Here is a 27,739-nt window from a genome sequence, read left to right as displayed (position 1 = left end):
AGCTTAGATAAACCATCAAAAGTTTTGTTTAAATTTTGCGATTTTTATTTTTTATAGTTTTTAACCAAAGAAATTGTATGAAAACTAGTATAAAAACTAATAGGTGGATTCATTAGATTTGTCTCTGGTCAATTTGACAAGATTAAGCTAGGAATGAACCTTATAGGGGCCCAGATAGCCGTAGCGGTAAACGCGCAGCTATTCAGCAAGACCAAGCTGAGGGTCGTGGGTTCGAATGCCACCGGTCGAGGATCTTTTCGGGATGGAAATTTTCTCGACTTCCCAGGGCATAAAGTATTTTCGTACCTGCCACACGATATACACATGCAAAAATGGTCATTGGCATAGTAAGCTCTCAGTTAATAACTGTGGAAGTGCTCATAAGAACACTAAGCTGAGAAGCAGGCTTTGTCCCAGTGAGGACGTTACGCCAGAAGAAGCTAGGAATGAAAGAAAGTTAAAGGAAAACAACATTTTTGAATATTTAAAATTATTTAAATTTGCGTGAGCAGTCTGTCAATATATGATAAGAATACGTGATCCACTTACTCCATACCATTCAAAAGTACCGTCAAACGGGGTAACTTGCAACAATTTTCAACTTCAAAGCTATATGGATGAAAAATTTGAATGCTACCCCTGATGTGGGGCAACATGCAGCACACCCTGCTACCTAACTAACTTAACTAGACTTTACCTATATCGTGTTCTTATGATCATTTAAAAAATTTTTGCGGTAAAAGCATGACAATAATCAGAAACAGGCTACTCGTGTATTTTCGTTGACAAACGGCAAGACATATTGAACAATTGAGATCATATTTTCTGTTGCAAGTTACCCCACAAAGGGAGTCAAAAACGTTTTTGAATTTTTATGGTGTCTAAGCATCAAATTATCAAAACTTTTATATTGTCAATTTATACACTACTAAGTACTGATGTAACTGATAGCGAATGTCTCGAATGGCATATTCCTACCGATTGTGTGGAACGAGGAACGTTTTTATGCATTAATTTCATACAATCCAACGTGGAATATGATTTCACATCAAGCAAACCAACCTAAAAAAATAAACAATACCCAAAATCTTCTGTTGTATACCTAAGGTCAATCAACGGATAAATAAATTATAATAATTCAACTCAAAGCTAAACAAAACGACAATACGGTTACATGTCGATGTGTTGCAAGTTTCACCCCTGTTGCAAGATACCCCGTTTGATGGTACGGAGAAGTGTACATGTAAAGTATATCTATAATGCTAATTTATTTATAAAAATCACATGTTTTTCAATGTGATATATAAAATTAGAACTGAAATGTTCACCATGGGTTTGAAAAACTAGTAGAATTCGATGTTAGGCAGAGATACAATGGATGTTTGATTGACAGAAAACAATTTTGAAATGAATTGATTTTTGCAGTTTACAAGATTACTTGTGTTAGTGTACGTGTAGTACCAGTTTTGCAGTAGTATCAGTGTGAACGTAAGAATATAACCGTAAACGAAGCAATGGTGCGGAAACTTTCAAAGTGTTCAAGTATTTATACTTAATATAATATGGACAAATGAACCATTTACCCCACTACTACACTTCCCCCACTGTACCTTAAAAGAACAATTGTAATAAAGCATTCTTAGACAAAAATATTGCATCCATTCTTTGCGGACCGCGTCATGTTGAATTAAGGCTGAGGACCACTGACATACATAGTTTTCCTCAAGCTTTGTCACAAAAGCCTCAATTTTATCTATTGCATATTGTTCACGCACATAGAGCGAAGGGTTCGTATAATCAACCCGGTATCGACGGGGACTCGCGCGATGATATTTTCACTAATAATCACTACTAATTTTGCGGTAAGTAAACAACACACTTTATTTGGGAATCAAAGCACAAGCGGGTTCTGACCGAACGCGGCGAAGGTTTATTTAATACTAACTAAATGCTTCTCCTCGCTAGACCAAAACACACGATCGGGAGGCGATCGGTACCTAAGGCCTATTACGTGCACCGTACACAGACAATAGTGTGCGGTGATATATTGTGTTCGGTTGTATGGTCTTCTGGCGGTGAGTGACCACACAGTAGGGTGGCTCTCGCTACATAATTTCAATATTCTAATTAAAGTTTGACGCAATCATACGCCGGCCGCCTTGAAACCTATAGATTTCAACTAATTTGTTATTCTAATTAAATTTGTTCCTAATCTTCTATACGAATCTAATCAATTCAATGGCTCTAGTCACTAGACGATTCTTCAGTGATATCTTATTTCATTTTATCTTCTGATACTGTTGGAATGCCGTACTCAAAACGGCTCGTGGGAGATGGTGCTGCTTCGTGACGAATACGACGGCTTCTGGGCACATCGCGAAGGGGTTGGTGGTTGCTTCTTGCGGGATCTGATCTTCAGGTGCGTCTGTGACTTGCTTGCTGACGACGAAACAAACGGCGGTGTGCCATTCCGGTACTTATACGGGGCTGTGGTCGATTCCTCTCTTGGATGGCGATGACGATACTCCGAGCGAGATACCATCGATCGCTAAGGGGACATCTTCGGGGTGGTATTCGGTCGTCCTGCGGTTGTCCGGCGATTGCCTTGCAGTCGTCCTTGACGACGGGGAAGGGCTTCATTCGTTGCTGCAAATGAGAGGGTGCTTTTTCACTTGGATTTATGTACAATACAACAACTTGCCTGGAGCGGAGGCCCTTGTGGCCTCCGCGACCGCTACCAGCGGCGATGACGGTGTCCAAACGGATGACATACGGTGCGTTACTGACTAGATCGGTTGCCAAGGATGAAACCAAACGGTTGCGGTGAGCTCTTACCGCTTCTTGGGCTGATTGGGCTGCTACAGTGACGGCCGTAGAGTTGGCCAAACTCCGACTGACGCTACAGCTTGCTAAACCAGCGGATTGTTGCAGGTTGTACCTCGGCGAGATGGAACGGATTAGTTTCGCAACGTAACGTATCCGATGGACTCGGAAACAAACGGGTTGGTTCGCACGGATTGACAGGACTTCTTGACTGGACTGAACGCTCACAACTACCTTCACCCACGGACGATTATACCTCGGAACGATGACTAACGGACAGGGTCTTGGATGGAAGATCAAGGTTGGCTCCAAACGATACGCTGTCCCGGAGACCCAGGACGGGTAGCACGATGACTATGGGGTATGAAAATTCCTTAAGCTTTTTGAATTACTGATAAAATACAAAACTTACTGGGATGCGGAGGTCCTAGGGACCTCCGCAGGTGCCGAAGCACCACCGGTGGAGGCGAATTATGCCTCATCGCTGGTAGATGTTGCGTTATCCCTTATCGGAAGGACGCAAATCTTCGATATCGCTCTTCGGAATACCCCATTCGCAGTGCGTACGTCTACCACGCGGATGTTATCGTCAGAGCCTCGGTATACTTCGGTGACCCGACCTAGGTTCCACTTCAGCGGCGGAAGCCGCTCGTCCATCAACAGAACCATGGTTCCGACGGTGATGTTGTCTCGTTGTCGAGTCCATTTTGTCCGGTTGTGCAAATCGGACAGGTAAAGTGTGCTCCACTTCTTCCAGAGCTTCTGGCTGTAGTCCTGAGACCTTTGCCAGACGGTTAGGCGGTTTGCTGGAACATTCTCCAGATCGGGTTCAGCAATCGCTGTCAGTGGACGTTGAACAAGAAAATGTCCGGGCGTGAGTGCTTCGAAGTCTCCAGGATCGTTGCTTAGTGGAGTGAGAGGCCTGGAGTTTAACACAGCTTCGATTTGCGGAAGCACTGTCTGCATTTCATCATACAGAAGCGTCCGACTACCGACGATCTTCTTGAAGCTGTTTTTGAAGCATTTCACGGCAGCTTCCCATAGACCACCGAAATTGGGCGATCTGGCCGGGATGAACTTAAATTCAATCCCTTCATCTGCGGCGTTGCTGGCTAAGGCATTCTGGAACTGTTGCTGCTCGAACAAATTCAACAGCTGTCGTAGTTCCCGCTTTGCTCCTACGAAGTTCTTGGCATTGTCGCACATGATCACGGCTGGACGACCTCGACGGGCAGTGAATCGTCGTAATGCCGCCAGGAATGCCGCTGTGGTGAGATCGGCGACTAACTCGACATGAACGGCCTTGGTAACGAGGCAAACGAATATTGCTACGAAGCATTTAACGGGACCACTACGGCGCTGCGGATAGGACACCAGGAACGGGCCGCAATAATCTACACCGACCTTGAGAAATGGTGGTGCCGGATTCACTCTTTCTGGTGGCAGCTCTGCCATCAGCTGTTCTTGACATCTGGGCTTGATCCGGAAGCAGGTGACGCACTCATGTAACACCTTTCGAACGAGGTTACGGATGTTCGGAATCCAGAACCTTTCTCTGGTGCTTGCGATGACGACTTGTTGTCCGGAGTGGAGCATCTTCAGATGGTAATGGCGGACTACCAACGTGGCGAGGGGATGACGGTGATCGAGTATCATCGGATGTTTTCGATTTTCTCGAGGATTCTCGAGGATTCTCGAGGATTCTCGAGGATTCTTTCACCTGATCCTCCCGGGACAGACTTGCTATCTCCTGCGGGAAACATTCTTGTTACGACAGGCGGACTAAATGCAAAAGGGCGTCTTCGTATTCTTGCGTGCTGATGCAACCGAACTTCCTTGTATTCCGGTTGGCTCTCTGGGAGTTGTGGCGAAAGCGACGAATCAACGCTACGAGTCGAACTGATGAAAACAGCGAGGAACGAAGCGAGAAGATTTCGCTCGGAGTTGCGACTTGCAGCGGTAAGGCGACGGACTTTCTTTCTTCGAGGAAAGCTGGATCAAGCTGCTCTGCGGCGACTTCTGAATTCTCAGGCCAGAACTCTCGACTTTGACGCAACCAAACAGGCCCACTGAACCACAAAGAGTGGTATTCAAGCTGCGTTGCAGATATACCTCGCGAAAGCACATCAGCTGGATTTTCTATCCCTGCGACATGATTCCAGGTTCCACCTTTGGTCAGGTGTTGGATCTCGGACACTCTGTTCGCGACGAAAGTCTGCCATCGGGACGGTGTTGACGCAATCCAGAACTTCACGATGTTGGAATCGGTCCAGAAATACGACGGGATAGCCAACGCGGTCGCTTTGCTTGTCTTCTCATAGAGATGGCTCAGAAGGAGGGCGGATGAAAGCTCTAGTCGGGGCGTCGATTGCTTACGTTTCTTCTTCTTCAGATCTTCCAGTGGCGCAACTCGTGATTTCGACATCATCAGCTGAATTCGCACAGAACCGTCAGCGTAGGTACATCGAAGGTATAGGCAAGCGCCGTATGCGCTATCGGAAGCGTCGCAAAATCCATGCCATTCGGTCGAGACACACTCCTTGGTATATCCGACCCATCGAGGAATACTGATGGACTCTAGGGCGCTGAGGTTCCTACGATACTCCAACCAGAAAGTTTGCAGGTTCTCCGGGAGCGGATCATCCCAATTCGCATTCAGCTTCCACAAAGTCTGGATGAAGATTTTGGCTTCGACGACTACCGGTCCTATCAGTCCCAAGGGATCAAAGAGTTTGGACGCATCGGAAACCACAATTCGTTTAGTAATCCCCGACGCTGAATTCCACTTGGGCAGCGTGAAATAGAAATTATCGGACGACGGACACCATACAAGGCCCAGTGTCTTTACGGTAGCTGTTAGCGGTGGTGAATCCATTTCGTAGAGGACCCGATCGTCTCGCAGATGCGATTGTAGCTCGCTCAGGACTTCTCCGCAATTCGAATTCCATTTTCGCAGCGTCATTCCAGCAGAGTCGGTAAGCTTGACCATTTCCTCAACTAGCTCCTTGCCTTCCTCTGGGCTGTCGACGCCGGTGATCATGTCATCGACGTAAAAGTCTTTCCGAACTACCTTCGCTGCGACTGGATGCGTGGATTCTCCGTCTTCTGCTAGCTGTACAAAGCAACGTGTAGCGAGAAACGGAGCGGATGCGGTACCGTACGTAACGGTCGTCAGCTGGAATACCTCGATTGCTTCATCTGGCGTGGCTCTCCACAAAATCAGTTATAGCTTCTGATCAGGTGGACACATGTTGATCATCCTGTACATTTTCGCTACGTCGGCTACGATACCGATCCGGTGTAAGCGGAAACGAGCATGTATCGAAATCAAGTCGTCTTGGACTACGGGACCTACCATCAGTCCATCGTTAAGCGAAGCACCGGACGTAGTCTTGCACGAAGCATCAAATACAACGCGCAGTTGTTGTGCTATCCGGCTTCAATACAGCATGGTGCGGTAGAAAGTAATTCACTGACCCTGACAGTTCCTCCTCGTTTACCTTCTTCATGTGGCCCATCGCCGCGTATTCCTCCATGAACTCGCAATACAACCTCTTCAGCCCTGGATTTGTAGCGAACCGCCTCTCTAAGCTCATGAATCGACGCTCCGCTATGCATCGAGAATCTCCCAGGTGCCCGATAATGTGCTCTTTCTTGGGCAGAGAAACGACGAAGCGTCCGTCGTCATCTCGAACGGTCGTTTGCTTGAAGAACTCCTCGCATGTGGACTCTTCCACAGAATAGATGCTCGCTAGATGACAGCTCTCTAGCTCCCAGAACCGAGAAAGTTGCTCTTGGATTTCGGACATGGAACACAATGACGCAGATGGTGAACCTGCGGAGATCGCACTGTTGGAAATGCGACCGGAAACGATCCATCCAAACACAGTGTTTTGGAACGTCGGACCATCTTCGTCGAGTCTAAATCGCCCATCTTGCAACAGATCCAAGTAATACTCGGCACCGATGATCATATCGATGTCCGAAGTCTTGTAAAACTCGGGGTCAGCTAGTACAACGTTGTCCGGCAAGTTCCACTGGCAAGTATCGAACCCTTCACATGGGAGCGGAATCGTTAGCCTTGACAAAACGTTGAATCGCATAACTTCCTCGAAATCCGAAATACTGGCAAAACGAGGGCAAACTGTAGCGCAGACAGCTTTCTGGGAAACGCTTCCTGAACCACCGATTCCCTTGATAATAGGACTTGACGTGTGGAAGGGTTTGTTTTGTGTTGGAAGCGCTACAGTGTGTTGCTGTGTGTTTGATTGGTCTGTATATCCATAGGTCGCTGGTTCATATCCGGCTCGAAGGACCAATTATGTTCACGCACATAGAGCGAAGGGTTCGTATAATCAACCGCGATGATATTTTCACTAATAATCACTACTAATTTTGCGGTAAGTAAACAACACACTTTATTTGGGAATCAAAGCACAAGCGGGTTCTGACCGAACGCGGCGAAGGTTTATTTAATATTAACTAATTGCTTCTCCTCGCTAGACCAAAACACACGATCGGGAGGCGATCGGTACCTAAGGCCTATTACGTGCACCGTACACAGACAATAGTGTGCGGTGATATATTGCGTTCGGTTGTATGGTCTTCTGGCGGTGAGTGACCACACAGTAGGGTGGCTCTCGCTACATAATTTCAATATTCTAATTAAAGTTTGGCGCAATCACATATAAAACCCCACAAAGTTTAAAAAAAAACTAGATTACGAAGGCAGGAATTTAATTTACATACATGTAATGATTCCATTTACGTACCCCTGACCCGACAAGAACCACATAACAAGATTATAACACATTCCTATCAGCAGCAGTTAAAAATAACAGAAGTTCATAAAATTTTGTTATCAAGATGGTTTTGTTCTCAACTTGTTAGATATTTGGTAACACATTTATAACAACATTTGTTATATTATTGACATCGCATTTATAAGTTTGTTGCAAATAACATAAACAGTAACATAGTTTGCAATAATTTTGTTATATCATAACATCCTTGCAACGTATTTTGTAATAATTGTGATATAATTGTTTGGGTTTGCTATATTTTAGTTTAATATGGTGCAAATTTTGTTAGATTTTTTGTTATTTTAACTACTAACGGTACATGTTTTATAACAACTGGTGATATAAAAAAATCATATCAGGGGAACACAGTCTGTTATAATCTTGTTTCTTCCGTCTGGTCGGGGAGCCATTACGTAAATGAAGGGTTAAGTGTAGGGCCATTATCCATTATTAACAATTTCCAAGATTCATGTAAGATTTCTGAAAAGGAGAAAGAATAGACAGAAAAATTTGCCAATGCAGAAGTAATGCCTTTGAATTCCAGAGAAAATCCAGGGATTGAGGTGTTAATTTTAGAATTTTTGAAAGAACTTTGAATTCCAATGGAAAACATTATGTTTCCTTAGATACCGTGCAATCGTTTGGATTTTAGAATTTTTTAAGAATAAGTTTAGTAATTTGACCTAATAACCTAGCATTTGCATTGCAAAACTTGGGGCTAGATGGAAAAAATTGTAGTTCGTGGTTTTTAGAAAATCGGCTACATATTAAATTCAGGATTGACTATTATTCTTTCTCTTAGTGTTTTTGTTTCAATAGTTTTGGTTCGCTACTCCGGATGCGAAGGAAATTTATTGTAGTATGTTGGTTACAAAATCAACTAAAATATATTTACAAGCATTAGTTACGCGTAAACAGTTTAATTTTCAGAAAATGTACTAACAATCGAGTTTTCCGCATTAAACAAACATTCTCCTTCTTGCAATCGACCCCCATTTCAAAATGACCGGGTGGATGATGTAGAATGCCATTTAGTACGGAGAACGAAGAGTCAGCATCATCAAGTGTCTCCATGTGTTTGCTCTGTGGCATGGAAACACTTCTTCGTTAATAAAAATCATCGGAAAACCTTGAGACATAAGAAAGAAAGTGAAAATGATGAATTTTACCAGGAAATTGAAGGAAAATCTATGAGTTTATGTTCAAGGGTAGTTGAGTTAACTCTTGGGTAATATTTTAACATCGTTTGACAAAGAATACAAACTGAAACGTTCTAGATATGATCTAATGAGTCGGGCCATTTTACTGCATGGGTCATGTTCCCCTGTTGTTTTTTTTTGTCATGCTCCTCTAGTTTTCCTGATTTTACAAGCGATATCGGTGTAAGTCAAATACTTTTACAGGACATTTTAACAGGACTGAAGAATTTAGATTCCACCAAAGGATCAGGGCCAGATGGAATCCCACCTATTTTACTGAAAAACTTAGCTAATGAATTTACAGCACCATTATTTTGGCTATTCAACAAGTCACTTGAGATGAGCAGATTTCCAAAAGAATGGAAAAGTTCGTATCTCATACCCATTTACAAGTCTGGTAGAAAATCTGATGTTCGAAATTATCGTGGAATTGCTATTATTACATCCATTCCAAAACTATTTGAATCAATTATAAATAAAAATGTGTTCAGCCAAATAAAACATAGAATAACGAATACACAACACGGTTTCTATAAAGGTCGTTCTACTACAACAAACCTTTTGGAATTTGTAAATTACACTTTGAATGCAATGGATAGAGGTAACCACGTCGAAGCACTTTATACCGATTTTAGTAAGGCATTTGACAGACTAGACATTCCTATGTTGATTTTCAAGCTCAATAAAATGGGAATTGCGATGATACTCCTCAACTGGATTGAATCTTATTTAACAGATCGCCAACAAATAGTTAGATTTGAGGGAAAAATGTCTAAACCTGTTCACGTTACATCAGGAGTTCCCCAAGGTTCGCATTTAGGTCCATTGTTATTTATATTATTTGTTAACGATATTTCATATGTGCTTAAACATTTTAAAATTCTGATTTATGCTGACGATATGAAACTTTATATGGAAATCAATAGCAACAAAGATAGCGACATTTATCTGAATGAAATAAGTATATTTGATAAATGGTGTAGCAAAAGCTTACTTCAATTGAACGTCAAAAAATGTAATTTAATCACATATAGCAGAAAACGGAATACACCACAGATTACTGTCTCTTTAGGAAATCAAATTGTTCAAAAGTGCGATAAGATTAGAGATTTAGGTGTCATATTAGATTCTAAACTTACCTTTACTGATCATTATAATACGATTATCCATAAAGCAACCAATATGTTGAGCTTTATTAAGCGTTTTAGCTACAATTTTCGGGATCCATATACGATTAAAACCTTGTACATTGCTTATGTAAGATCAGTTCTAGAATATTGTAGTATTGTGTGGTCTCCGCATATAAAAATACATGGTGATAGAATCGAATCAGTACAGAAGCAATTTCTTTTATATGCGTTACGCAAATTAGGCTGGACAACGTTTCCACTGCCATCATACGAGGCTCGATGCATGCTTATCGATATTCAAACCTTAAATGAGCGTCGCGAAATAGCCATGATTTCATTTATCAATGATATTGTATCGCAGCGTATTGATTCCACCAATCTTTTATCATGTTTGAATTTCTACACGCCCACTAGACAGTTAAGAAATCGGAATTTGTTTGCATCAAATAATCATCGAACTAACTATGCAAAATTCGGCCCAATGAATCGAATGATGTCTCTTTATAATCAGCATTGCACAGAAATTGATCTGACCATGTCGCGAACAAAGCTAAGACAATATTTTAATTCCTTAAGATATAATACAACATAGAATTAAGCAAATGTGTAGTCTACTATTGATTGACGAAATAAATAAATAAATAAAAACGGAGATTGTTTACTTTGTAATTCATTTTTGAAAAAATGTTCCAGGATAAGACTTAGTCAAGCTTAAATAGCTATTTTTAATCGGATCTGGATGTTTCTCTAGAAAAGATTGCACCTGTAATAATGGCTACAATTTACAACTATGTTTTATGTGTTGCCAGTGACGCTGCTCATGATGAGACGGTTTTACGGGAGCAGTAAAGATTTGCCGAAAGCAGCACAAAAGCGCCATTAAATGGACGCTTTTTTCGCCTGTCTGTTTGTTTTCCCCCAATAGGGTCGAAATAGTGAAATTTAAGTACCTGCACGTAGGACCGGGTCTGCGACTGAGTTTGCTGGAATTGCCAGGAAGAATATACAGTATGGCCCATAAAAATACTGAAGTTCATTCTAACCTGACCATGTATGGCAATTTTTAACAAACCTTACCTAAAGCAAAAAGATTGTTTTGTTCTTCAAGAGTCAGAAGCTTCGATTGCTATGGTCAACTATTCCACCTCCGAAAATTTTCTCGAATTGTTCAAAATGTAAGTTTCAGTAGTTCAAGACAAGGCCTGTGAAGAATCTTATATCATCGTTGACGTTTCAAATGTTATAATCACGAAGATTATGAACATGATACAAATCGTCTCTCGAATAGTTTTGAATAAAAAATATGTTCGAAACAATAACCTGAGTCTGGACAGATTGAACTTATTTTTACATTTTTTAAAGGGACATGCTGTACAGGCAGTAGTTTTTAGCTCCTTGTGGAAAATGAGCGGCCGGCGCCTGAACAGTGGGAAATAAATTGGTATCATAAATTATTCTACCGTCATGCTGCTGTTGCTCTTCTTCACCTAATGTGGTGTCGTTGTGTGGTTTAGGGTTTTTTCGTCATCGTCCCGGCTAATACTGCTCCAAAGAAGAGAAATGACATCGAAAATTGACTCAGTTTAATCTTCGTTTCGGCCGGCATTCATGCGGAAGGGTTGACCGACGGTTTGAGTGGCGGCTTCGTTTCTGTCATGTCCCGGGAAAATGAACTTCCGATATTTGAAAGAATCTCAAAAGGGTCAGACTCGAGGACAGCTACAAGTTTTATGCTGGAAAAATAAACTTGACAAAGCTCTTTTGAGATTTAGCATGGAACCAAATTGAACAAAAATACTTGTTCACGAAAATTATGTCTTGGTAAAGTTAACAAAAAATGACTCTTTATTTATTTTGGATGATGAGACGTTAACATGTTCAACAAATCATTTGCAGTTTCATTTTAGGGCCGTTTCAATTATTTATGTGAACTATATACTCTATACGTAACAGAAGGAATTCAGTATCAAAATGCATCAGAACATTGCCACAAATTTTTCTTCATCTTCATGATAAAATGAAACAAGCTCATCATCAGTGTTTTAAAACACATTGGGCACCTTGGGATTACACCCGAAAGTGGTCTTATACGACTCTAGTATATGATTTGTTCTAAGAATTCTTTTAGAACTCCTCAAGGAATTTCTTTCTTTATTAATAAAGTTGCTCCTACGAGAAGTTTCCAAGAATTTATTAGGCATTTATTTTTGCATTTTTTTAAAGGTATGTATCATAACAAATTTTTGGATATATTTCACCAGGATTTCTTTCGGGAGACTCTCGTATCTCCTGAATTATAAGCCAATCAGGAATCATATACCTATTTCACATTTCTACGGTAATAACTATATTCAGAAATGAAGCCTTAGTACTTAACGTGGGTAATTAAACTCTTATTATTCAAAATCCTGTTGCCGTAGAAAGGACAGATAGTAAACTGTCTACACCAGCAATTCATCCCAAACGGAGAGGAAACCGTACGAAAAGTAACTAACCAGATGCTGTGTTCTTATTCCTTCGTTTTCACTCAACTAAACTTTCTTTTCATTTCCCGATTGACCTCAACGTTCCAAAGAGGGAACAGCAAATTACCATCACCCGCTTCGTCCCGATTGTTCGATATCATTCTCCCTCCCCCTGAAACTTCATAGATCCAACATGTTCTTTATTCAGGGCTGCTCATTTGACTTCTCTTTGGCCCTTCCAACTTCCCGATATTTTTCTTTGTGTTCTTTGTTTGATTTAGTATCAAATCCTTTGACTTCGTCGGGTGGCGGAGGGAAGAAAAATCGGTCCTGATATTGATTCATTGTCTATTCACGCTGCGAAGCTCACCATAATGGTATTTTACTCGGATCGTTCCAGGGCAGAAATCATCGGCAATTTGTATGCAAATGACTTTGTCGAGAGTGCCTGTTCCGTAGCCCCTAGGATAACTAAATACAGTCATCCGCATTTACACCTCCCAAATGAAATTGATTTTCAGATCGGCTCCGAGAGTAACATTTGTCTCTTTTGTTTTTCTTTTTCCTTACAGAACCTTAAAAACCAAATCATGACTACTAACGTGTGGGTAGAACAGGTGAGTATCAAACAGCAGCAGCATATGTTTCACAATTTTGAGATTCCGGGAAGCACAAAAGTTGTCTGAGCAGAAGCATTTTGCATACAAGGACCTTCTAGGAAGCTAGTGTTTAGGATTGTACTTGAAAACAAACACCCATTTTTCATTTTGTTACTTGTTGGAAACATTCATGTCTTAGGGTTAAATAGCTTGGAATAAAATTTCAGTAATACACCGAAACATTAAATATAAATCTTACAAAAAAAAAACATCAAACAACAGTACAGTTTTCGTTCAGGCTTTTTGAATAAAAGCATAATATTATAAGATCGGAATCCATGGTTCTCCTCAGTAAGGTGCCTTTGAAAACGTGAGTAGGGATTCAAATAGGTCATTATGACGGCTATTTTTGGTTTCCGAGATGTTTAAGGCTAATAGGAAAATAGCCATCATAGTTTAAAAAAAATATACCAGTTTATTCGCTCAAAATCAATATTTATGTAGAATTACACTGCAAGTCCTGTTTGGAATGCACTGATATCGGTGTTCATAAAGATTTCTTAGAAAAAGAATAAAAAACTGGTTTAAACATTTCAATGAATACTGACGATAGCATTATGGATCCTTGAGCCTTAAGCTGTTGGCTTCTTAAAATAGAGAAACATATGTAAGTATGATGGTTGATAAATGGTTGGACATGACGTACCATTGGTACCTCTCGTACCTGAAGGAATAAAATAGACCTCTTTGTGTGGTCCTTAGCCTCTTGCCGAGCAACTCCTATCTCTAACTCCTCGCGGCACTGGCCGGGGTATGAGTAGCCTTAGGGAAAATCGGGTAACCAACCACGGTGGGAACTTTGGCCGTATGCTGACAGGGAAGGGGCAAACTACTGTAAACCTGGAACGTCTGTACTCCATGTTAGGAGCGGCTCACAACAGCGTCTGTTCCCCATGTCAGGGGCGACTGATCATCGTCCGAGTGCCAGAGAAGGACTCTAAGCTAAACTGCGCACTATGGTCCTCCGAACATTTACGGGGAATGATCCTCCGGAAATCAAAGGGATTGGTGTCAGGCCTTGCAAGCCAGCCGTAAAAAAATCAAGCAACGAATAATGAAGGAGAGAATACGTACCGGGACAATCGGCGAAGACCATAGCGCACTATGGGCCAGGAATCAGTTTTACGCAGAAAAATGCATTTTGAGCTTCAGAATAAAACATTAGACGAAAATGGTCTCCTACAAAGTTGTTTGTGTATGTAAAGTCCTTTTTTTGGTGTTATTGAAAATTAGGATAGACCACATTTTCATAGTAATTGTGTAACTTACTTTCTTATTTGTAGAAATTATATTATACATGCTTGAGCAACGTTGTAGACCATTCAATTTTAAGCAACTTTATCAAAAAAGTTCTTTTGTATCTCTTAAATTGATCGATTTAGAGCTATTTTCCTACGGTGACATAGGGTGGTCTCATCAAAGTAGTCTATGAAACACTTTTAGAACTTTAAAAAGTGCGTAATTTGGTGAGTGAAGAAACTTGCTATCTCCATCCGATTGGGAGTTATTGTTGTTTTTCTCTCCAAAACATGCCTACTTTGACTGAGAATATCTCTGATTGGGGCAAAAATAAAAAATATCGCCTGACGGCATTCAAAAGACAAAATAAAATTGTATATTATATCAAAAAATTACAGATGTGTTATTTTTGTAACTCTAATATAATGTATTGAAAAACAAATATTTTAAATCACAAAAATTTCAATAACTTTTGAACTCAAATAGATATCAACAATCTTTTTACATGAAAATATGGGTTTTGTTAAGTTCTAAAAGTCGTTCATAAAAAATAAGCAAGAAATATAAGAAACCCACGCATACTCGCCGACGTGCTGAAGGACCGCGGATTTGGCATCGTATCGTTGCAAGAAGTGTGTTGGAAGGGATCAATGGTGCGAACGTTTAGAGGTTCCCGACTAGAGGCATATAACAAAAATAAAATAAAATTTTATCAGAATATGATATACATATCAAATTATGATATCATTTTGTTAGACACTGTTATCCACAGAAAATATTAAAACAAAAATATAACATTATATGTTATACAGGTATGTTCCGTTTTAATCACGTTCCGATTTCATCAACAAATTATTCTGTTTTTATAAACACATATGTATTGTTTTTTTTTAATTTTCAAAATGTTTCGAATATGAAATAAGTATTTATATTTTGAAGCATTTGGAATGCTTTTTAATAGCCTCAGAGTTGAATTTTTGACATTTTCTTAATATTGAGCTTCAAGTCATTCAATAAGGTTTGACTCCTTCTTATGCAATTATTCAATTGGAGTTTTCAAACTTAGCATGGTCTGTTAGATAAGATTGGCCCATCCTTCAACAATCGAGAGTTGTTCTGGCCACGTCCTAGGAACAACTGGAATTTGTATTCAGTTGAATACGTACTTAAGAGAGTTGCAAAGACCTCTCCTTTTTCTTATATAAATGGCATAAAATAATTTTCTATGTAAATTTAATAAACATGGAGTATTTACCCCTATAGATTGATTTGTTGTATGAAAATAATAATTATACAGGTATGTTCCGTTTTAATCACGTTCCGATTTCGTCACGTTCCGATTTCATCAACAAATTATTCTGTTTTTATAAACACATATGTATTGTTTTTTTTTTAATTTTCAAAATGTTTCGAATATGAACTAAATACTTATTTTGAAGCATTTGGAATGCTTTTTAATAGCCTCAGAGTTGAATTTTTGACATTTTCTTAATATTGAGCTTCAAGTCATTCAATAAGGTTTGACTCCTTCTTATGCAATTATTCAATTGGAGTTTTCAAACTTAGCATGGTCAATTAGATAAGATTGGCCCATCCTTCAACAATCGAGAGTTGTTCTGGCCACGTCCTAGGAACAACTGGAATTTGTATTCAGTTGAATACGTACTTAAGAGAGTTGCAGAGACCTCTCCTTTTTCTTATATAAATGGCATAAAATAATTTTCTATGTAAATTTAATAAACATGGAGTATATACCCCTATAGATTGATTTGTTGTATGAAAATAAAAAATAATTTGTAATGCACACAAGATACTCAAATCCCCCTGCCTCCCCCTTTAACCGCTTAAATGATTAATGGACGATCCCATATATGTTCAGTTCTTTTTTATAAGGGTTTCACTTGGGAATGAACTCAAGAATGTTTGGGCAGCGGCAAGAAACATGATCGAGTTTATTTTATTCTTGATAAGACTGTCTCGACCTTGTCATATTTTGGACATTATCTTCTATCTTTCAAACTCGATATTGCACAAATTATAGCAAACAGTAGAGTAAGGTGGGGCAAAAGTTCGACCTTAGTGGTATAATCAAAGTTTCCAGGAAAATAATAGCAGATGAAACAAAACAAATACCATACAGCGAACCCTCAACATATTGGCTTTAACTTTGCTGAATAAACTTGTGTCAAAATATTTACCCATTTTTAGTTATAACAGTTTAAAAATTGATTGTCTTAAACGAACTTTTGCCCCACCGGTGGGGCAAAAGTTCGAATCTAGTGTGGGGCAAAAGTTCGTTGGCTAAAACACAAAATATCAATACTTTTATGCCAGGCATACTTTATACCAGCCGTAAACTTATGTTTGCCGAAAAATACACACTAAATTTTCATCAAAAAATGCCCAAAACTGGGTTAATTGTAATACACCCAAAAAATAGCAGTGTTTCGCAAAACCAAGTGAAAATGTAAAATTTTTGTGACATTTTTCGCATGATCAGGCAAATTTTGCTAAATTTGAAGATACTATGTAGATTTCAGGAAATTTGAAAAATTTCCCGTGGGTTTCTACATGAGTCGAACTTTTGCCTCGCAGATTCGAACTTTTGCCCCGCTATGGACCAAAAATTGATTCCAACTATTTATAGAAAAACTAATACACGTCAAAGAATCGTTATGACGATGCCTAGAAACGCCCTTACATAAAATATTGAAGAATACTTTATCTTCATTTGGTTCCATGCATCGAAAGTTTGACCGAATATTACAATATTTACGTCGAAAAACAACAGATAGCCATAACTTTTCCAAATCTCAATCGATTTTTATGATATTTGGAGTGTCAGAGACTTGAATAGCATTCGAACCACCATGACATTTTTAAGTTTTGATTTGATTTGAGCTAGAAATCTCAAAAAGAAACTCTTGCCCCACTCGAACTTTTGCCCCACTTTACTCTAATTGATTAGATGCTGTTCCAAGGGGTATGGGAAGAGGTCTAGCAAAACTAAGCACCTGTAGAAGATTTTGTTGCCATCCCAAATTTGCTGGAACCTTGATCTTTGAGTAGTGCTCTACGGGCATGAAACGTGGACGATGCTCGAGGAGGACTTGCAAGCACTTGGAGTCTTCAAACGTCGGGTGCTTAGGACGATTTTTGGCGGTGTGCTGGAAACGGTGTGTAGCGGCGAAGGATGAACCACGAGCTCGCCCAACTCTACGGCGAACCCAGTATCCAGAAGGTGGCCAAAGCTGGAAGGATACGATGGGCAGGGCATGTTACAAGAATGCCGGACAACAACCCTGTAAAGATGGTGTTTGCTTCGGATCCGGATGGTACAAGAAGGCGTGGAGCGCAGCGAGATAGGTGGGTGGATCAAGTGCGTATCGATTTGGCGAGCATGGGGCATAACCGAGGATGGAGAGATGCGGCCACGAACTGAGTATTGTGGCGTGAAATTGTTGATTCAGTAATCTGTTTAGATGTTAACTAAATAAATGAATAAATGAAATGTAAATATGTTTTTTTCTTAGATTTTAGATTGTAGTTGGTTGCAAGCGCACTAAATTTTCAAAGCAAAACAATCAAAATTCCTTAGAAGCTTCAATTTGACACAATAATATAGAAAGAACACTAAAAAAACTATGAAATATGCAAAACTGAGAAAAAAAAACTTTACGAGAGCGATATTTAACTGAAATATGAATTATGCTTGTGTCTCCTTTGGATCGTATAGCCAAGAATTTCTTCTCAATGTCCCATAGACAGAAAATGAGTAAAAAAAGAGCCGCCACAACTAATTTTCATGTCATTACCTTCCTGCTCATTCAGTGCAAACTTTTGCCCTCACTATGCAGATGAACGGCAATTTTTTTCGTAGCCAGAATTACCCAGTCATAATCTCCAACACGGCACTGTTTATTCATAAGGATTTATCTGTATTCATCGATTTCTCTTCATCGTTGCTCTCTTTGCCTTAATGAAGAAAACTGATTCTCTTTTCGTAACATATTTTCGTGCTGTAAGATGAAGAATCACTATATCTTGCTTCATTGTCAATATTTTTTACAGATTTATTTAATTTAACGAAGTTATTAGTGAAAGAGAGGATCGATTAAGAGAAAACGCTTTTTTTTCAGTTTTTCCCTTATGTAGTAGCAGAGCAGAATTCTTGAGTAGTGTTTGATCCTTCGACCTTGACGCTTGCTCCTGCGGGGGTGAGTGATGAGGGCAGGATCAAACATGTCGCGCGTTGGTTGCTAGGAGTGAAAAAGTGCGCGGTCCGTTAGTAGTGTTTGATCCTTCGACCTTGACGCTTGCTCCTGCGGGGGCGAGCGATGAGGGCAGGATCAAACATGTCGCGCGTCGGTAGTGAAGCAGTGAAAAAGTGATCGGTTCGTTAGTAGTGTTTGATCCTTCGACCTTGACGCTTGCTCCTGCGGGGGCGAGCGATGAGGGCAGGATCAAACATGTCGCGCGTTGGTTGCTAGGAGTGAAAAAGTGATCGGTTCGTTAGTAGTGTTTGATCCTTCGACCTTGACGCTTGCTCCTGCGGGGGTGAGTGATGAGGGCAGGATCAAACATGTCGCGCGTTGGTTGCTAGGAGTGAAAAAGTGCGCGGTCCGTTAGTAGTGTTTGATCCTTCGACCTTGACGCTTGCTCCTGCGGGGGCGAGCGATGAGGGCAAGATCAAACATGTCGCGCGTCGGTAGTGAAGCAGTGAAAAAGTGATCGGTTCGTTAGTAGTGTTTGATCCTTCGACCTTGACGCTTGCTCCTGCGGGGGTGAGTGATGAGGGCAGGATCAAACATGTCGCGCGTTGGTTGCTAGGAGTGAAAAAGTGCGCGGTCCGTTAGTAGTGTTTGATCCTTCGACCTTGACGCTTGCTCCTGCGGGGGCGAGCGATGAGGGCAGGATCAAACATGTCGCGCGTCGGTAGTGAAGCAGTGAAAAAGTGATCGGTTCGTTAGTAGTGTTTGATCCTTCGACCTTGACGCTTGCTCCTGCGGGGGCGAGCGATGAGGGCAGGATCAAACATGTCGCGCGTCGGTAGTGAAGCAGTGAAAAAGTGATCGGTTCGTTAGTAGTGTTTGATCCTTCGACCTTGACGCTTGCTCCTGCGGGGGTGAGTGATGAGGGCAGGATCAAACATGTCGCGCGTTGGTTGCTAGGAGTGAAAAAGTGCGCGGTCCGTTAGTAGTGTTTGATCCTTCGACCTTGACGCTTGCTCCTGCGGGGGCGAGCGATGAGGGCAGGATCAAACATGTCGCGCGTCGGTAGTGAAGCAGTGAAAAAGTGATCGGTTCGTTAGTAGTGTTTGATCCTTCGACCTTGACGCTTGCTCCTGCGGGGGTGAGTGATGAGGGCAGGATCAAACATGTCGCGCGTTGGTTGCTAGGAGTGAAAAAGTGCGCGGTCCGTTAGTAGTGTTTGATCCTTCGACCTTGACGCTTGCTCCTGCGGGGGCGAGCGATGAGGGCAGGATCAAACATGTCGCGCGTCGGTAGTGAAGCAGTGAAAAAGTGATCGGTTCGTTAGTAGTGTTTGATCCTTCGACCTTGACGCTTGCTCCTGCGGGGGCGAGCGATGAGGGCAGGATCAAACATGTCGCGCGTCGGTAGTGAAGCAGTGAAAAAGTGATCGGTTCGTTAGTAGTGTTTGATCCTTCGACCTTGACGCTTGCTCCTGCGGGGGTGAGTGATGAGGGCAGGATCAAACATGTCGCGCGTTGGTTGCTAGGAGTGAAAAAGTGATCGGTTCGTTAGTAGTGTTTGATCCTTCGACCTTGACGCTTGCTCCTGCGGGGGCGAGCGATGAGGGCAGGATCAAACATGTCGCGCGTCGGTAGTGAAGCAGTGAAAAAGTGATCGGTTCGTTAGTAGTGTTTGATCCTTCGACCTTGACGCTTGCTCCTGCGGGGGTGAGTGATGAGGGCAGGATCAAACATGTCGCGCGTTGGTTGCTAGGAGTGAAAAAGTGCGCGGTCCGTTAGTAGTGTTTGATCCTTCGACCTTGACGCTTGCTCCTGCGGGGGCGAGCGATGAGGGCAGGATCAAACATGTCGCGCGTCGGTAGTGAAGCAGTGAAAAAGTGATCGGTTCGTTAGTAGTGTTTGATCCTTCGACCTTGACGCTTGCTCCTGCGGGGGTGAGTGATGAGGGCAGGATCAAACATGTCGCGCGTTGGTTGCTAGGAGTGAAAAAGTGATCGGTTCGTTAGTAGTGTTTGATCCTTCGACCTTGACGCTTGCTCCTACGGGGGCGAGCGATGAGGGCAGGATCAAACATGTCGCGCGTCGGTAGTGAAGCAGTGAAAAAGTGATCGGTTCGTTAGTAGTGTTTGATCCTTCGACCTTGACGCTTGCTCCTGCGGGGGCGAGCGATGAGGGCAGGAGCAAACATGTCGCGCGTTGGTTGCTAGGAGTGAAAAAGTGCGCGGTCCGTTAGTAGTGTTTGATCCTTCGACCTTGACGCTTGCTCCTGCGGGGGCGAGCGATGAGGGCAGGATCAAACATGTCGCGCGTCGGTAGTGAAGCAGTGAAAAAGTGATCGGTTCGTTAGTAGTGTTTGATCCTTCGACCTTGACGCTTGCTCCTGCGGGGGCGAGCGATGAGGGCAGGATCAAACATGTCGCGCGTTGGTTGCTAGGAGTGAAAAAGTGCGCGGTCCGTTAGTAGTGTTTGATCCTTCGACCTTGACGCTTGCTCCTGCGGGGGCGAGCGATGAGGGCAGGATCAAACATGTCGCGCGTCGGTAGTGAAGCAGTGAAAAAGTGATCGGTTCGTTAGTAGTGTTTGATCCTTCGACCTTGACGCTTGCTCCTGCGGGGGCGAGCGATGAGGGCAGGATCAAACATGTCGCGCGTTGGTTGCTAGGAGTGAAAAAGTGCGCGGTCCGTTAGTAGTGTTTGATCCTTCGACCTTGACGCTTGCTCCTGCGGGGGCGAGCGATGAGGGCAGGATCAAACATGTCGCGCGTCGGTAGTGAAGCAGTGAAAAAGTGATCGGTTCGTTAGTAGTGTTTGATCCTTCGACCTTGACGCTTGCTCCTGCGGGGGTGAGCAATGAGGGCAGGATCAAACATGTCGCGCGTCGGTTGCTAGGAGTGAAAAAGTGATTGGTTCGTTAGAAGTGTTTGATCCTTCGACCTTGACGCTTGCTCCTGCGGGGGCGAGCGATGAGGACAGGATCAAATATGTGGCGCGTCGGACGAGTAAAGTGAAAAAGTGCCGCGTTCGATTAGTCCTTATATGTATATATGATTTTTCAACAAACTATGAATGGTTCGTCACTGTGAGTGTCGACATAAACTCTGATTCATGAATTATTAATATTTAACTTTTTTTTTTTTCAAAACACCCCTTTCTTTTTACCTTTATTTTTGTAATTAAAAAAAACTTTGAATGGTTCGACACTACAAGTGTAGACTTCCGAAAGGTTCACTTTATTCAACAAACTTTGGATGGTTCGTCACTGTAAGTGTCGGCATAAGAATAGGAGTGTTAGGAATGTAACATTTAGGTATTTGTTCAACAAACTTTGAATGGTTCGTCACCTCAAGTGTCGGCATAATCATGTTTATATCTCACAAATAATTATTTATCATGGTCTAATCGCTTATCAAAGTGAATCCTGTGACCCAACGACCCTCCCCATTAACAAATATCCCTCCCAGTAACCTTTGTGGAGATGCAGAGGCAAACACGGTCTCCAAATAGCAAAGGTTACACACTAACATTCCTTCCCTCAATCCCACCTGACTGCAAGGACGTGGCCGGCGCCGTTATTGACCCTGTATAAATAGAGGCACTGAATTATGCACACTGAAGAAGATTATGGCCAATCCCAGTCAAACTTCTAGTTGATTCTTTGTGCATTTTCACTGACTTCGGTCAATCACGGAATAGCAACCATTGATATGTGTAGTCAGTCTAAGCTAAGCTAAGCTAAGCTATGTAGTAGCAGAGCAGAATTCTCATCTTACAATAAACGATCGTTTATTAATAATCATACCCATCAGGTGAATTATTATCATGATCATTCGAAAGCTATTTTTCCGTCAAGTAACCGTTCAAGTGGAAATACTCAATTAATTTCCTGTGTCCATGTTGTCGTACTATTTTTTTTTTTTGGATCAAATAGAAACAAATGCTTATGCTGCCGCAGGTCACTCTTATTTCGCCTCTTCATCAACGGAAAATCCTAACAGAATATCAACAAAAAATGTTCCTACATCTAATACCATGTCTGTCTCTGATATTATTTTTTTTCAACAATATAATCAAATGATTGATGCAATGTTAAAACCACCGCTATGGCTGAAGTAGTCCAAATTGGTGTAAAATTTACTAATAAAATTATTATCGTTTTATGTATCTCTAATATACCCACATAGATTTAAAATTTTGAATTGTACCGCTCGTTATTTGAATGGTGATGAGGACGAGCTGTTTAATTTTCTAACAGCTAATAACATACATAGAGAAGTATCCAAACTTTTTTGTTTATCGTAATTGACTATCATCATTCATAGTCGTATAAAACATCCACTTTTTTCGCCATTTGAAACCAAACATTTCGAAACTTTGGTTGTTTCTGTTTAAACACAATTTGGTAAATATACTTCCATAGCTGTCTATTTGCCTTTTCAATGCACTGAGCAACAAGTTAATTTGCTCTAATCTGACTTGCGGAAATTGACTCGCAATAAGTCATTTTTTTTTGTCTTTGGTGACTTTAATGCATAACTTTCGCAAAGCAATTCGAACGGCAACGTTTTATTTGATGAGCACTTGACGAATGTGTCAGGAAATAGCGGTTTCCACACTATTTCCCTTTTTTATTTTCTAAAATTTTCAATTTTGCCGACCATAGTAAACCTTTACAGCAAACTATATTTTCCCACAGGAAGCTCTAATGAACTATCTTTTTGTGTCAATTTATAGTTATTGTGTACCGTTTTTATGAATAGACCGTAACGAGCTACGCTCGAAATGAAATTGCTGAACAATGAAAATGCAATAGAGCATTAAATTCAAATAAATAAGCCACTACCGTAGACCAGGTTCGCTTGCTTCTGGCCAATTTCTTTTATTTTTATTTATTGTGTCAACGAAACGCCCACGGCCATCAACTCGTTGTTTCCGATATGTTCATGAATATTGAAGACCATTCAGTAAATTTCAACATTTTTTTTATTTACACTTGTTCCCTTTCGCCCTCTGAACTCTGAACTACCATTTTTGCTTTATTTATTCGACAGCCGTATGCGTTGCTTCTGTTTGCATGATGCGTTGACCTCAAAACAAGCCACATAATGGTCGCCGGGTGTGTTTGGGGAGCTCAAAGTGAAAGAAACCGCAAATCATCTATGTGGGGCTATCAATTTTCCATCAACTAAATTAACATGAGTTACAAAAGGTACTTTACATGGTTTTTGAAATTGGTTTAATGAAAATTTAGAAATTGAATTTTGATTTCGGAAGAAATTCTTCTTCTTTTTGACATTACGTCTTCACGGGGACAGAGCCTGCTTCTCAGCTTAGTGTTCTTATGAGCACTTCCACAGTTATGAAATATTTATTTTATTTCTATGGTTTTACATAAATTAGCTTGATAAAACCTCGCCAACAACATTTCGCCAATTCACTCGGTTCATGGCCGCTTCTCTCCATCCTCGACTGCGAACCACGCTCTCCAGGTCCTGGTGCACCTGGTCAATCCACCTAGCTCGCTGCGCTCCACGCCTTCTTGTTCCGACCGAATTCGTAGCGAACACCATCTTCACAGGGTTGTTGTCCGGCATTCTTGCAACATGCCCTGCCCAGCGTATCCTTCCAGATTTAGCTTCCATCAGGATACCGGGTTCACCGTAGAGTTGAGCGACTTCCACTGGCACGACTTCCACCGATGATGCGCCTTCGTATTTCCCAAGTAACATTGTTGCCAGCCGTCAGCAAGGATCCCTGGTAGACGAACTCGTCTACCACCTCGAAGATATCCCCGTCGTTCGTGACACTGCTTCCTAGGCGCGCTCTGTCACGCTCAATTTCGCCTACCAGCATGTACAGGGGATAGGCAAAATGATTGAGATAGGCAAAATTTTGCCCAAATTCAAATGCTTATAACTTTATGAAAAATGAATGAAATTGGATGCATCTGGAAGCAGTCGACGGCAAATTTGGTCCAGTTTTAGGAACTTCCTTGGCCATGCATATTGGCCACTGGACACCGGAGATGTTCCGGATTTTCTGAGGTCATGTCCAAATGTCATTTTTTCTGTCGCTTGTATTTTTGTGCGGTGTAAAGTTAGATAGATGTTTGCAATTTTCCTAGAAACTAGAACTAATAGGAAGTTGAATGCCACCGGACGCATTAAGATTGGTTGGAAATCTTCAGAAATATGACCATTTCCGTAAAACTGGTTCCGGAAAGCATGGTCAGTCATGTTTGTATTTCCAATCATGTAAATATTATCCGGAGCTATATCCAAGTGGACATCAACATTAAAAATGATGTTTCCTGCAGCGTATTCAGAACCATTAGATGCACAGACCACTCTGTAGAAGGTTCCAGGTGCCCTGGGGGAAGTGGTCAATTAGGAACATATCCGGAACCATATCAATATGGGCATCAAACTTCATGATTTTCAAAGGTTATGCTTTCCGAAGCATTTCCAGCACCACCGGCTGCCATGACCACTTTATAGTAGATTCCAGGTGCCCCGGGGATGTGGCCAATTCAAAACATGCCCGAAAACACATCAATATGGGTATAAACATCAAGATTTTTGAAGGTGATGCTAATAGAAGTATTTACAGCGCAACTTATTTATATGACCACTGTATAGTAGGTTCCATGGGCCCTGGGGGATGAGGTCATGTTTCGAGTTGGCCACATCTCTAGGAGCCCCTGGAATATACTATAGAGTGATTATTATATCTTGTGGTTCTGAAAATGCTCGCCATTTTCCAAGTCACATGGATCTTACTGTTTATGGTAGAATGTGATTCTAAACAGATGAACGGACATGTTCCGAATTGACCACATCCCCCGGGGCACCTGGAACCTACTATAAAGTGGTTATGGCAGCCGGTGATGCTGGAAATGCGTCGGAAAGCATAACCTTTGAAAATAATGAAGTTTGATGCCCATATTGATATGGTTCCGGATATGTTCCTAATTGACCACTTCCCCCAGGGCACCTGGAACGTTCTATAGAGTGGTCTGTGCATCGAATGGTTCTGAATACGCTGCAGGAAACATCATTTTTAAGGTTGGTGTCCGCTTGGATATAGCTCCGGATAATATTTACATGATTGGAAATACAAACATGACTGATCATGCTTTCCGGAACCAGTTTTACGGAAATGATCATATTTCTGAAGATTTCCAACCAATCTTAATGCGTCCGGTGGCATTCAACTTCCTATTAGTTCTAGTTTCTAGGAAAATTGCAAACATCTATCTAACTTTACACCACACAAAAATACAAGCGACAGAAAAAATGACATTTTGACATGACCTCAGAAAATCCGGAACATCTTCGGTGTCCAGTGGCCAATATGCATGGCCAAGGAAGTTCCTAAAACTGGACCAAATATGCCGTCGACTGCTTCCAGATGCATCCAATTTCATCCATTTTTCATAAAGTTATAAGCATTTGAATTTGGGCAAAATTTTGCCTATCTCAATCATTTTGCCTATCCCCTGTACTTTGTTTTCGATGCATTAGCCCAACTCTTGTTGCTTTGCGTTCAAGGCGGGTGAACAAATCTGACACCATTTCAAATTTTCTCCCAATAATTTCCATGTCGCCCGCGAAGCAAACAAATTGTCTGGATCTCGTGAACATCGTGTCTCGACTGTTAAGTCCGGCTCTCCGCATGACACCTTCAAGCGCAATATTGAACAACAGGCACGAAAGTCCATCGCCCTGTCGTAGTCCCCGCCGAGACTCGAACAAACTGGAGTGTTCGCCCGAGATCTTCACACAGTTTAGCACACCGTTCATCGTTGCTCTAATCAATCTTGTGAGCTTCCCGGGAAAGCTGTTCTCGTCCATGATCTTCCATAGCTCTACACGGTCAATACTGTCGTATGCCGCCTTGAAATCGATGAACAAATGGTGCGTAAGGACCTGGTACTGACGGCATTTCTGGAGGATTTGCAGCACGGAAAAGATCTGGTCCGTTGTCGAGCTGATGATTGATGAAACCTGCTTGATAACTTCCCACGAACACGTTTGCTATAAGTGATAGACGACGGAAGAGAATCTGGCATAGCACTTTGTGAATGGCGTGTAGGATGGTGATGATAATTTTCACACTCCAGCTTGTTGCCTTTTTTTGTAGATAGGGCATGAAACGCCTTGCTTCCACTCCTCCGGTGGTTGTTCCGTTTCCCAGATTCTGAATATCAGCCGATGCAGACAAGCGGCCAATGTGTTCTCAGCGCCGTCAGGTGTTCATCGTTGTGCTGCTTCCACCTTTCGATCACCTCGCGTCAGTGATGCATTTGAACGCGTTCAGTTCTCGTTCCAGTTCATTTTGTTGAACGCAGCGATCAAGTAGGCTTGAACATTGAGCAGTTCAAAAATATGAACCCGTGCGATCCGAAAAATGAACGCAAGCAGTTTTGACTGATTTATGACAAAATCCAGGTCAAAGTTATGTTTTTGATGTGCATAATATCAAGGGCTGTATGATTTCTACATTCATGATACATTACGACGATTAATACATTCATTTCTCAAGTGGGAGCTCCAATTATTATTGGGAACTGAACGGGCCGTTCTTGAGCAACGGCAAGCTCTTGCTCGTAAGTTCATTGACTACTAAGTTCAAGTGCAAATTTGGCTCGGGCTCGGTTCACTTTTGGCTCGCGTTCAGTTCAAAATGCACCACTGCCTCGCGTCCGCCCGTCAAGATGCTCCTTCGGCACATTTCAGCTCGCGGCACAAAGTCTTTGCGTTGGGCTTCTGATAGAACTTCCGCGTTTCTTGAAAACGCTACAGCAACTCTGTCTCTCGGCATTCTTCTCCTCTTAAGGTGAAGATGAATCGAAGCCAAACCTTAAATTTTCAAGAGCACGGATCTGGAGAACCAAACACCCGTTTGAGCTGAAAACCTTATCGATTGGTCACCACCAGTGAGTGACCAATCGATTAAGTTTTCAGCTCAAACGGATGTTTGGTTCTCCAGATGCGTGCTCTTGAAAATTTGAGGTTTGGCTTCGATTTATCTTCACCTTAAACCTCCTGGCACTCCTTGTCAAACCAATCGCTTCTTGACCTCCGTTAAACATATCTGACAATGCTTCCGACAGTGTCGTTAATCGCTGCTTTGAGCGAATAAACAGCTTTAAAACTATATTTACCAAGCTGTGTTTCAATGGGAACACCAGAGTGTCAGAACCATTGGTTT

At 41.7% G+C, this 27,739-nt stretch overlaps 1 protein-coding gene across 1 annotated transcript in view; it reads left to right on the top strand.

The window, feature by feature from the left end:
- LOC5563980 (acetylcholine receptor subunit alpha-like 1) overlaps positions 1 to 27,739 on the top strand; it is a 79,753-nt gene that overhangs the window by 22,863 nt on the left and 29,151 nt on the right. The window contains exon 2 of the mRNA XM_021851259.1: positions 12,992 to 13,036. Within this exon, the coding sequence (XP_021706951.1) occupies positions 12,992 to 13,036 (45 nt within the window). The remainder of the gene's footprint in view (positions 1 to 12,991; positions 13,037 to 27,739) is intronic.

Source organism: Aedes aegypti, chromosome 3, assembly GCF_002204515.2.
Source record: "Aedes aegypti strain LVP_AGWG chromosome 3, AaegL5.0 Primary Assembly, whole genome shotgun sequence".
Taxonomy (NCBI): Eukaryota; Metazoa; Arthropoda; class Insecta; order Diptera; family Culicidae; genus Aedes; species Aedes aegypti.
Note: the sequence above shows the minus strand (reverse complement) of the source record. Positions and strands in the feature narration are given on the sequence as shown.